The 12,554-nt window shown below is 43.6% G+C and overlaps 1 protein-coding gene across 1 annotated transcript in view; it reads left to right on the top strand.

The window, feature by feature from the left end:
* Positions 1-10,245: 10,245 nt before the first annotated feature.
* Positions 10,246-12,554, top strand: part of Colec12 (collectin subfamily member 12) — a 181,168-nt gene continuing 178,859 nt past the window's right edge. The window contains exon 1 of the mRNA XM_005329023.4: positions 10,246-10,477. Within this exon, the coding sequence (XP_005329080.2) occupies positions 10,471-10,477 (7 nt within the window). The 5' untranslated portion in view covers positions 10,246-10,470. The remainder of the gene's footprint in view (positions 10,478-12,554) is intronic.

The raw sequence follows: 12,554 nt of genomic DNA, 5'->3' as shown, positions 1-12,554 counted from the left end.
ATATCAACAGATAATCCCAAATAGGTTTTATTCCTATGGAACCTCACCAATCTTGATATACTTATTTGGAGTTGGAGATAATTTTGACCGAAGCTTAGCAAAAGTTTACCTTTTCACCATGATTAATCAAATTATTATATAAACTATATTCATAAAGTTAATGTTTAAATTACTTTAGAGAACAAATTATGTTCGAATATCTTGAGCAGACCATACTTAGTAACAATTTACTTGTGAATTATAAACATTTTAATCTATCTCTTAAAGTTACTCTCTTTAGAATCTTGACTATTTTTGTGCTTGCCTGGTTTTAAAATAAAACTGTTTACTTAAAGATATTCCATCATTCAGAATTTAAATTAATTTTGCCAGTTTTTTTAATCCAGCCAAGTTATTATGTCATATAAAATAATGGGACAAAATTATTTTACTTTTGTTTAATTAGTCTTCTGTTTTACTATACAAAGCAAAAAAGAAGATAATGAATCATGATGAAAATAGTTGCTATTTATTGAGCTTTTCTACTAAGGGAAAGGAAATGTGTGGGGCATTTAAAAATATTATTTCAAATCTCTCCCCAAATATTGCAAGATAATTATTTTTCTTGTTTTTTTTTTTTCTACCAAGAATTGAACCCAGGGGCATTATTCACTGAGCCATATCCTCAACTCTTTTCATTTTTTATTTTGTGATAAGGTCTTGCTATTTTACTTCTGGCCTTGCTAAGTTGCTAAGGCTGGCCTCCAACTTGTGATCCTCTTGCCTTAGCCACCTGAGTCACTGGAACTACAAGCATGTGCAACCAAGCCTGGCAAGATTTGTCCCTATTTCCCAAATGAAGAAACTGACACTCAAAGAAGTAATTTCCTTAAGGTTGCAGGTATTTTTTGAATCTGATAATAAGGAAATATGTATCAAGTGTCTAAAATAGGAAACCTCAATATATGTCATCTGTGGCTACTGTTGCCACCAAAAAGAAGAGGTTTAGTTTACTGGGTAGTGAGAGTGGTTGGACAGAAAAATAACTCCTCTATCTTTTGGATCTACTTCAGTAGCATATGAATATTCATTCATTCAATGAACCTTTTTGTTGTTTTTGCTATTGTTGCTGCTATACTAGAGATGAGACCCAAGTCTTCATACTTGCTAAGCAAGCATTCTACCACAGAGCAATATGCTCAGCCCTCCATTCAAGAAATCTTTACTGAATGTCAACTATACATTAAGAATTCCAGCAGGAACATGCTTGTTAATCCCAGCAACTCCAGAGGCTGAAGCAGGAGGATTCCAAGTTGGAGACCAATCTTAGCAACTTAGTGAGACTCTGTCTCAAAAAAAAAAAAAAAAAGGACTGGTGAAGTACCTCAGTGGTAATGCACCCCTGGATTTAATCCCCAGTACTAAAACAAACAAACAACCACAACAAACAACAACAACAACAAACCTAGAAACAAAAACATATGGACAAAAATGTACCTCTGAACTAGTTCAGTATATGTGTTTTTAAATTTTATGGTGCTGGACTTGAACCCCTAGTCCTGTATGGACTAGGGAAATGCTCTACCACAGAGGAACTACATCCAGCCTTAATCCAGTATTTGGAAAAGTGATCAGCTGCAAGTGAGGATGATGATGACTATAATGATTTTGCCACTGCTGGGGATAGAACCCAGGTCCTCTCACATGCTAAACATGTGTTCCATCATTGAGTTATACCCTCAACCCCTGTAAATGATTTTTTTTTAATATTTACTTTTTAGGTGTAGATGGACACAACACAATGCCTTTATTTTTATGTAGTGCTGAGGTTCGAACCTGGTCCCGCCCGTGCTAGGTGAGCGCTCTACCGCTGAGCCACAATCCCAGCCCTTGTAAATGATTTTTGATCAAGAGTACCTACATCTATATATGAAGTTATCCCTCAGTATCGTTGGGATATTGGTGCCAAGACCACCTCAAATACCAAAATCCACAGATGCTAAAGTCCCTTATATAAAATTGCATAGTATTTGCATAGAAGCCTGTGAACCATCTCTTGGCCACTTTAAATCATCTCTAGATTATTTATAATACCTAATACTATGTCATTAGAGCTGTATTGTTTAGGAAGTAATGAGAAGAAAAAAAAGTCTGTGGATGTTTAGAAGAGATGCATTTTATTTTTTTTTTCCAAAAATTTTTGACTTGGAGCTAGGGGTGTAGATCAGGGGTAGAGTCCTTGCCTGATGAAAGGCCCTGGTTTGATCCTCAGCACTAAAAGGAGAAGGCGAAAAAGGGGAAAACGTTTATCTTAGGGTGGTTGAGTCTTCAGATGTAAAACTCACAGATAAAGTGAGCTGTCTGTGTATGTAACACCAAAAGATGTCTGAAAGTCACATTTTTTGTGTGTGTTTATTCTGCACTTGAATTATTATTATTTTATATTAGAATTTTTGAGTTGAAAAAGACCTTGGGCTGGAGTTGTGGCTCCGCGGTAGAGCACTTGTCTAGCATTGGCAAGGCCCTGGGTTCAATCCTCAGCACCACCTAAAAATAAATAAATAAAATAAAGGTATTGTGTCCAACTACAAATAAAAAATAAAATATTTTCAAAAAGACCTTGTAAATTACCCCCAAAGATGAGAACATGTGGACCCAGAGCCATGACAAGCCTGCGGTATATCAGAGAGGGACCTCAGCACAAGAGATTCTACTACTAGGCTGTGACTTTGTTCACATCAACCCACTTGTCTCTGGAGGACAGATGAATGACAAAACCAAACACAAGAGAAGCCAGAGTCAATCCCTCCGAATCTATGCCACTGCAAAAGACATGTTGAAAGCAAAAGCCAAACTTTAAGAACTTTGTTTCTATAGATAATAGCCTGAAACATTTGGATATGATGTAGCTGAAACCTGTTGGGAAAACAATCATGAACCTTTGGAGCTGGTACAGACCTACTGGTTGTCTACCCTTCAGTGCGCTCATCAGGAGGAGAAATTGTGACCAGAGATGTTAAGCCCATGTTTCAAGCTAAGATTCAGGGGCCTTCTTTCTATTTTTCATGGCCCCTGCCTTTCCACAGAACTTATAAAAGGCGCTTGTATCAATCTTGAGAACTGTTAGTAGCTCTGGAGTGGGCGGGAGGAACTTGTTTCACACTATTCCTCTGAACAATGACCCATGTGCATAGGCCATAAGCCTATTTTATATAACAAAAGTGAGCGTCTGTGGAATTTGGTATCCACAAAGGAATATCGGAACCAATCGCTCAGATATTCCAAGGGGCAACTCAGTTGGCATTTAGAGCAGAGAGTGCAACTTTCAATTACAGCCCTCTTTCAAAAACCTTAGGTTTGTTTAAAAACTAAAGAAATAGTAGCCCAGGAGGCCGCGGTAGGAGGATTGCAAGTTCAAGACCAACCTGGGCAACATAGTGAGATACTATCTCAAATTTAAAAGAAAAGAGCTGGGGTTGTGGCTCAGCGGTAGAGCGCTGGCCTAGCACGTGTGAGGCCCTGGGTTCGATCCTTAGCACCACATAAAAATAAATAAATGAATAAAATAAAGATATTTTTTAAATGTAAGATATATATAAATTTAATAAAGAAAGAAAGCAAAGGCATGGGGGGGCTAGGGAGTGGTAGAGCACCCCTGGGCCCAATTCCCAGTATTGTGAATGGTGGCACATGACTGTAATCCCAGGGACTCAGGAGGCTGGGGCAGAAGGATTGCAAGGTTGAAGCCAGTCTCAGCACTTCAGCAAGGCCCTTGTTAACTTAGTAAGAGCCTTTCTCAAAATAAAAAAAAATATATATATATATATATATAAAAGGGTTAGGGATGTAGATCAGTGGTAAAGTAACCCAAACAAAAAAACTTTAGCTCTAAAAGCTATTTCTTTTTTAAGGGGGACTGGTGATTAAACCCAGAGGTGCTTTTACCGCTGGGCTACATCGCCAGCCCTTTCTAATTTTTTTAAAATTTAATTATCATTTACATTTTATTTTATTTTTAAATTTTATTGTATTTTTAATTATAAGACAGGGTCTCGCTTAGTCACTTAGGGCCTTGCTAACTTGCTGACCCTGATCATGAACTTGCGATCTTCCTGCCTCAGCGTCCTGAGACTCTGGGATATAGAGGTTTACCATTGTTCCCAGTCTGAAACCTATTTCCTTAGTCAAGTTCTTTTTTTTTTCAGGTAGTTCTGAAGCATAATCACATCTCAGAGGTTGAAGACATGCCTCCTATCATCCATTATAATACCGTAAGTCTTTTTGCAGGATATATAACATTTTGGTGAGCTTGCTTAAGAACACAGAGGCTTTTCCGCCACACAAGTGTTATTCTTTGTCACGTATGGAAGAGAATATGAAGTGACTCAGATGGCCAAGCTGTAGAAGCCAATATCCCTTTCAAAAAGCAAATTTGTTCTTCTTCATTCTCTTAGACTTGCTTTTCTGAGTACATTATCCACTTGTAGCTAAAATTGTAATACAATCTCTCATGAGTCACAATAAAATTTCCTAAGGGAATTCCTAAGGGGTATTCCATATTCCCTGCTCTGCATATTTTAGGCATTTCCCTCCATTGCTAATTCCTTTTCCATTTAATCAGTCTTTCATTGAATGCTAATTGCTAGAAGCTGTTACAAAGATGAAGCCAGGCACCCAGTCCTCTTTGGAAGCTCCTAGTCTCCTTCTGTGAGATTCTCCAAGTGTAGTGAACATGGAAATCATTGGAGGAGTGGTACAAAACAGAACGGATTCTGGAAGATTCTGCCTCAGAGGTCTGAAGTGAAACCCAGGCATCTGCACTTTATAAAAAACATTCTGATATAGGGGGTTCCCAGACCCACCAGTCTGGAGGGAGAGGAAGCATTTTTCATGTTCATTTGAATTCTAACCATTCTGTAAGGCCCTGGTCCCAAGGAACTTTTCCCAGTTGCATACTCTGAGATAACCACCTGCTTTTCTTTCTTCTCCAGCACTTTATCTGTGCCCCTCAGGACACTGACCACCTCCCACCTTGTGTCTTGTACTGTATATAGGTCCTTACTGATGCCTTGTCAAACTACTAGATTCTGGATGGGGATACTGTGTCTGACCCAACTTGGGGGCTTTGCTGCACATAGCATAGTGTCTCGGTTATAGTAATTGTGTAAGTCATGCTTGTTGGATGAAGGGCTTCATTTCTAAAATTTTCAAGCAGACCCAGATGAATATACTCACACAATGGAGAAAGGAATGTAATTGCAGAGGCAGAATTCAAGGCAGAAGTTTTATATATGGGAATGTTTGGGGAGATACTAAATGGTCTGGCTGAAAAGAAGCAAAATATGCTACATTGAAAAGAGAATGAGGGCTGGGGATGTGGCTCAGCCATAGAGCGCTCCCCTAACACAGGGTTCGATCCTCAGCACCACATAAAAATAAAGGCATTGTGTTGTGTCCATCTACAAAAGAGAGAGAGAGAGAGAGAGAGAGAGAGAGAGAGAGAGAGAGAGAGAGAGAGAGAGAGAGAGAGAGAGAGAAAGGAGTGGGAGAATGGGAGGGGGTGGTGGCTGTAACTTGCTGGAATGTTCTGACTGCTGGCTGGAAAGGAAGCACAGAGAGGGTCAGAGATCAAGATAGTGTAGTGATCCCAGCTGGCAGCACAATTAGCTGTGGCTCTCTCTCCTGCATTCAGCCCTGCTTTGGTCTGCCCAGACTTTCGACTTCTTCACTGAGAGTTTCCACTGGGCTCTGCCTGAGTTCCTCTTCATATCACAGTGTAGACTCTCTCCAGGCAGCAAGTAGTGGTCAGCCTCCTGGTTTACCATCTCTCACCTGTCTGGCTACTTTGTGTTGGATTCTAGAACAGAGGAGAGGAGAGGTAGACATGGAGGGACCACTTAGTGGGCTACTGCAGTAGTACAGATGAGCGAGATGGTCTTTACATGAGGAATCCAGTTGAGAAGGAGAAGTGGAGAAGTTTGAGGTGCATTTTGCAGGCAGAAGCAGAGCTAGGTACGAATGTAGGATTGAGGGGAACGAAGGAGTCAAGGGTGGTTGTCAGCAGTAAAAAGGGGATACTATATCATAGCTTGAAGGAGGATTGGGCACACGCTGACTCCTGCAGGTTCTATAAATATAAAGGGCCTGGCTGCTGCTTTGGGGAATGGGGAAGCTTATGTACCAACCTGGAGACCCCGCCACTCATCTTCTCTGTGGAGTTCAAAGCATCTTCAGTTTTATGCCTCTGTCCTTTCCAACCACAGCCTTCTCCTTTCCCTTTCTATCTCCCTGAGTCCCAGGTCAACCTTCAATTCCCCAAGAATTAATTTCCCTCCCTCCCTCCCTCCCTCCCTCCCTTCCTTCCTTCCTTCCTTCCTTTCTTTTTTTCTTTTTGTACTGGAGATTGAATCCAGGGGCACTTAATCACTGAACTATATCCCCAGTCCTTTTATTTTTCAGTTTGGGACAGGGTTTCACTAAGTTGTACTGGACCTTGCTAAGTGGCTGAGGCTGGCCTTAACTTCAAATCCTCCTACCTCAGCTTTCCGAGTTGTGCCTCCATGCCCATCCTTCTCAGAGCTCTTTCCCAGAGAAACCTTGGTCAGCTGATGATCTGCATATGACCACAGCCTTCAGTCCTCGTTTTCCTTCAGAGTTGGGTTCAGAAGAGGTGCCTGGCCAAGGACCTGTGGGACCCAACTACGGGGCCCAATTCAATTTGTGTTGGAGGTGATGGAGATGGGAAAGGTGATCCACCAGGACTTCTTAAAATTTTCTTTGAAAGAGTTGCTGAGCCTGTTCTCCTCAACAGGTCTGTGGATCTGACCCATGATCACAGGTAATATCATAAGTTCAGGGTTTTTATTAATTGTTCAGTACTTACTTGTAACTCTTCTGTTACAAATTTTTTTTTATGATGGTAAAATAAAAATAAAATTTACCATTTTAACCATTACCAGTCTACAGTTCAGTGTCATTCATTAATATTTCTCATCATTGTGCAACCATCACCCCCCCCACACACCCACCTCCCAGAACTCTTTTCAATCTGCCAAATAGAAACTTCACACATTAAAGAACTCCCCATTCTCCTCAGCACCTGTCAACCACCGTTCTACATGAATTTGACTACTGTAAGTACCTCATTTAAGCGGAGTCCCATATTTGTCCTTTTGCAACTGACTTATTTCATTTAGCATAATGCCATTAAGGTTTATCCACGATGCACCATGTGCCAAAATTGCCCATGTTTTTGAAGTTGAATAGTATTTCACTATTATGGATATGTCACAGTTTATTCATTTGTGGATGAACCCTCTGGAGCTCTACCTTTTGGCTGTTGTGAGTAATAATGAACATGGGTGGACAGCTATCTCTTTGTGTCTCTGCTCTTAGTTCTTTGGGGAATATAGACAGAAGTGGAATTGTGGGCTCATATGGTAATTCTGTGTTTAACTTTTGGAGAAATTACCGAATTTTCCACAGTGGTTATGCCCATTTCACATTCCCACCCAGCAACGTACAAAGGTTCCAATGTTTTTCATATCTTCTCTAAAAGTTAATTTTTTCTTTCTTTCTTGTCTTTTGTATTTTTTTTGGGCTTGTTTTTAAATATAGAATAGCTATCCCATTGGGTGTGACATTGTATATCAATGTGTGTGTGTGTGTGTAGTACTGGGGTTTGGACCTAGGGTGCTCTACCACTTTGCTATATCTCCAGCCCTTTTTAGTTTTTATTTATTTATTTTATATGTTTAATTGTGGATGGACACAATACCTTTATTTTATTTTTATGTGGTATTGAAAATGGAACCTAGTGCCTCACACGTGCTAGGCAAGCGCTCTACTATTGAGCTACAACCCCTGTCCTAGTTTTTATTTTGAGACAGGGTCTTGCTAACTTGCTCAGACTGGCCTTCAACTTGTGATTCTCCTGCCTGAGCCTCCTGAGTAGCTGGGATTACAGGCATGTACCACCACACACTTGGTTCATTGAGGTTTTTGACTAGTATTCTAAGGATTAGTGATAGTGAGGATCCTTTCATAAATTTATTGATCATTTGTATGTAATCTTTGGAGAAATGTACATTCAAGTCTCCTGCAATTGGCTTTTTTTCTGCCATTCAGTTGTAGGTGTTCTTTATATATTCTGGATAATAATCCTTTATCAAATGTATGGTTTGCAAATATTTCCTTCCATCTAGGAGTGGTAGCATACACCTGTAATCCCAGTGATTTAGGAGGCTGAGGTAGGAGGATTGCAAGGCCAACCTCAGCAATTTAGGGAGGACCTAAGCGATGTAGTGAGATCCCATCTCAAAATAGTGCAGTAGTAAAGCATTGCTTGATTCAATCCCTGGTTCTAAAAAAAATATGAACAAACATTTCTTCCATTCTATGGGATAGCTTTTTATTCTACTGATAGTGTCCTTGGATGCACAAAAGTTCTTAATTTGGGATCAAACCCAGGATCTCATGCATGCTAGGCAAGTACTCTACCACTTAGCTGCACCTTTCCCCACAACTTTTGGAAAAAAAGTTCTTAACTCTGAAGTAGAATTTATTTTGTGCTTGTGCTGCTTGTGCTGCTTGTGCTTTGGGGTCATGTTGATAACTTAGGTCAGAAACAATTTTTTTTTTCAATTCAAGTTCTGAAATAGGAGCCAAGATTATCTCCATTTTATAGCAGGAGAAACTACTGCATGAAGTAGGTACTTACTCCACCCCAACATTGATTGTAAACTCTGGGCTGACAATTCAAAACCTGGTGTTGCTCACAGACCCTCACTTGCCCTGCAACGTAAACTGTACCTCGCTCAGATCTAAAACACTCTTCCATAGTAAACATCTCACAAACCCCAGAGGGTGGGGAGGTGATGTGCTAATTTCTTTTTCTTTGCTAGAAATGTCCAACTTTCACCCTTATGTTCAAAACAAGGATTCTGGAGGTATATGGAGTGTTGGAGTGCTTTCCTAGCATATGGAAAGCCCTAGTTTCATTGCCATCTAAAGTTCTGGAAGGAAGAATCTATGACTTATTTTAGAATGCATTAATTTCTGGACACTGCTCTTTTGCTAGAGCAAAAAGAAAAAAAAATCCCTATTTAGAATGAATTAATGGGTTGGTTACACTTAGTTACCAAGTCCTTCGGAGGGTGAGCCAAAAAGCTGTAATCGTTGCCCAGCCAGTATTCTATTGCGTTTGTTAAGAGAGTGGCGAAGTGCATTTCAACCGGTTGAAGAAAGTTCCTTTGCCCCTCCTTCCCCACGTCTCCACTTACCACGTAGTTTATGGTTGAAAGTAGGAAAGCCACGAGCCTGTGTAGCGCACGCCTGTAACCCCTGCGACTCAGGCTGAAGCAAGCAGAGGGTAAGTTCCAGGCAACCTCAGCAAACCCCTGTCTCAAAATAAAAAGAACTGGGGATGTAGCTCAGTGGTAAAGAGCCCTTGGGTTCAATCTCCAGTACACAAACTAAAAACAAAACCAAAAAGTCCGAAGAGTTTGCTAAGAGAGTTTTTCAAGGAAAGATAAATACGGGTTTTCTTAATTAAGTTAACAGTGGGACAGGCGACAATGAAGGGAACTACTAAACCCTCAACAGTCAAGCCTTCTTTCCGGATAAAACACGAGTCAACCTGATCATTTCAGGGGTGGTGGGCAGGAGGGTAGTTTTCCAGCCAAGTCAGGGATGGTTTTGTTTTGTTTTATTTATTTTACAGTAAGCTCCAAAAAGTGGAATTCTGCTCTGAGTTCTGCAAGGAAAGCGTCCAATGGTGATTTGGGATCCCAGTGACTCGGGCTGTCCTTGGGTGACACTGAGTTGACAAGCGCACGCACTTAGAAAGTTTGAATCCCTAGGACGCTCCCTAATTCTTCATGCCCCCAAGATGTTTGGGGAAGGGACAGTCTTGCCCTGCCACGCCTGTGCTCCGCTTGCTCCAGTTCTCTCCCCCCAACATCTGTAGGTAGTCAGTCTGGGTTCTAGAATCCCCAGCAGCAGCAGCAGCAGCAGCACCTTTTGCATTCCCGGAGGTGAACCCTCGACCTCCTTGGGAAGCGCTTTCTTCTGGATAGAGATCTAAGTCGAGAAAGGAAGAACCCGGGAGGGCTTGAGAGCTTGGGAGAGCCAAGGCGAGAAAGTGCTGGGCAGGGGCGAGCACGGCCGAGGGCGGGGCGGGCTCGGGAGGCAGCTAGAGGGGCGTGGGCGCGGCCGCCCGCGCGCCCCGGCCGGGCCAGGGGGAGGGGCGCTGGCGGGAGCGGCGCCTCCCGCCCGGGGTGAGCGGCGCGCGCTGCAGCCCCGCGGTAGCAGAGCGCTGAGCGGGGAGTGCGCGCCGGCAGCGGCTTAGGCTAAAGGAGGGCTGGAGCGCAGAAGGCTGGCGCGCGGCGCGGCTGCCATGGGCGTGCAGTGACCAGACGCTCAGCGCGACTTTCTCAGTGGCGCGGCGCTCGCGCGGAGCTCCTTGGCTGGCTGTGCGTTTCCTTGGTCACCATGAAAGGTAGGGCTACAGCCGATTTCACAGAGCTCGGGAGGGTTTCGGGCGAGAGGGAAGGCGGCGGAGATGACTTTTGCTCAAACTTTTACGCAGGCTGCAGTCCCGGGGAGCCCAGGCGCCGGGATGGTGCGCAGACACTGGGGGCGCTCCCCGGCTCCACTGCTGGACACAGCGGGAGACCTCGAGGTTGGGGTTTTGAAGCGCTCGAGTACCCTCCTCCCCATCGCGTCTTTGCAAAGTAGTATGAAACCCTAAGTCGTTGTTTACGGATTCTAGTTTCCAACTTTTTAATTGAAAAAATATGCGGAGGAGAGTGAGGCATCATCATTCCTCCCAGTCTGTTTTCCGCTCTGCCGCACTCACCACCCTCTCCCTGCTGCTCTTTTCTCCCCCGGTTGCCGATTCTCCACCCGGGGATCGCGGCGCGGCTGACCGGGTGTTTTCTCCCGGACTCGGGATGTTCTCGTGCGCCCTCCCCACATCTGGCAATGATTAGGTGCCCGCGGAGTTCAGCTGGCTGGGGAAGTGCATTTGGCATCTTTCTCCATCAGATGCACTGACTGGAAAATAACTGCACTCCGTTCCGCGTCCCTTCCATGTGTCCGCCTGTGGGGTTGGTGTGCCCACGTGGGCTCAAGGGGTGACACAAACCGTCCCGTTAATCGCCCCCACCCCACCCCTGGAGGTGTACTCTGCAGGCCCGTTTATAGAAATGTCAGATGGTATCGTACTTTAAAAAAGAATCACTAGAAGGGTTTTGCAGGGCAGCCTCTGTTTAGTGGACGCACGGAGATTTGTCAGTAGAATCTTGATTTATAAGAGAGATGAATAATTACAGCGGCGGCATCAAAGGGAGTCAGCCAAGACTGGAGTTCCCGATTTTGTGCTAGGATAACACGTTTCAGTCCCTGCGCGGTCCGTGGCTGCGTGGAAATGCCATCTATGACCGTGGTGACCGAGTTTCCACGCGATGCGATTCCTACGACTTGACAGGGTTGCTGTCCTGCGTGGTCAAGGGGGTGAGGGCGATATTAGTGGGGAGGGGGGCGCGGTGGCTCCTGGAGAACTCAGCAGTTGGAAAGTAACTTTTGGCTTAAAGGCAATTCGCTCTGAACTATCCTGAGATAATTATCTACCGATTCACTTGCCCACCACAAGAGGAAGTCAGGGAAGGGAGGGAACTGTACCCCAGGTGAAAAGTGGCCCAGGGAAAGAGAAATAAAAGACATGATTCATTCAACTTTCTCCCCAGAAAATTTCAAAATGCCTATAGTGTGCGTGCCTTCTCCTATTCCTTAGCTAGTTCTGATTAAAGCATCCTCCCCTGAAAGGAAAGAGTTTCACATGGCTGAAAGTTACTCTGGGACTCAGCTATCATCATTTTAGCCAGAAGTGGGTCTTCTTGCTGGTCAGTAAGGCCAGTAGTTTTCTTTTACAAAGTTAAGCCGCTCACTCCATCAGCTCCCACATGGTCCCTAAAACTTTTGTTATATGTTTTACTGAGTAAATAACTATAATCGCAGCTTGGGTACTTCTCAATATTAATTGGCTCTGTAATGGAAAACTCCTAGAAGCTGTAAACATGTGAAGTTTAAGCTGCATTCCGGACCAGGTAGCCGACCCACTGGAGAAATTCCGTGGTTTACCTGTTGTGGGCTGGGCACTGCCTGAAAGCCCACCATGTTCTGCCTCACTTGGGGAGACTGGTTCAGGAACTGTTAAATCCCTGTGTAGGTTGTCTTGTTGAAAACTTTTTTCTTTCTTTCCCTTTTTGGGACTGGGGCTTGAACCAGGGTGCTTTACCACTGAGCTACATCCCCACACCTTTTTTATTTTATTTTTTATCTTGGGACAGGGTTTTGCTAAGTTGCTTAGAGCCTCACTAAGTTGCCAAGGCTGGCCTCAAACTTGCCATCCTTCTGCCTTGGCTTTCCAGATTGCTCGGATTACAGATGTATGCCACTGCACCCAGCTCAAAGGCCTCCTTTAGGAAAGTATCCAAAGCCAGGCATGGTGGCGCATGCCTGTAATCCCAGTGGCTCAGAAGGCTGCGGCATCAGCATCGCAAGCTCAAAGCCAG

The sequence above is a fragment of the Ictidomys tridecemlineatus genome, chromosome 13, assembly GCF_052094955.1.
Source record: "Ictidomys tridecemlineatus isolate mIctTri1 chromosome 13, mIctTri1.hap1, whole genome shotgun sequence".
Taxonomy (NCBI): Eukaryota; Metazoa; Chordata; class Mammalia; order Rodentia; family Sciuridae; genus Ictidomys; species Ictidomys tridecemlineatus.
The sequence above is the reverse complement of the archived record's forward strand: the minus strand, read 5'-3'. Positions and strand labels throughout refer to the sequence as shown.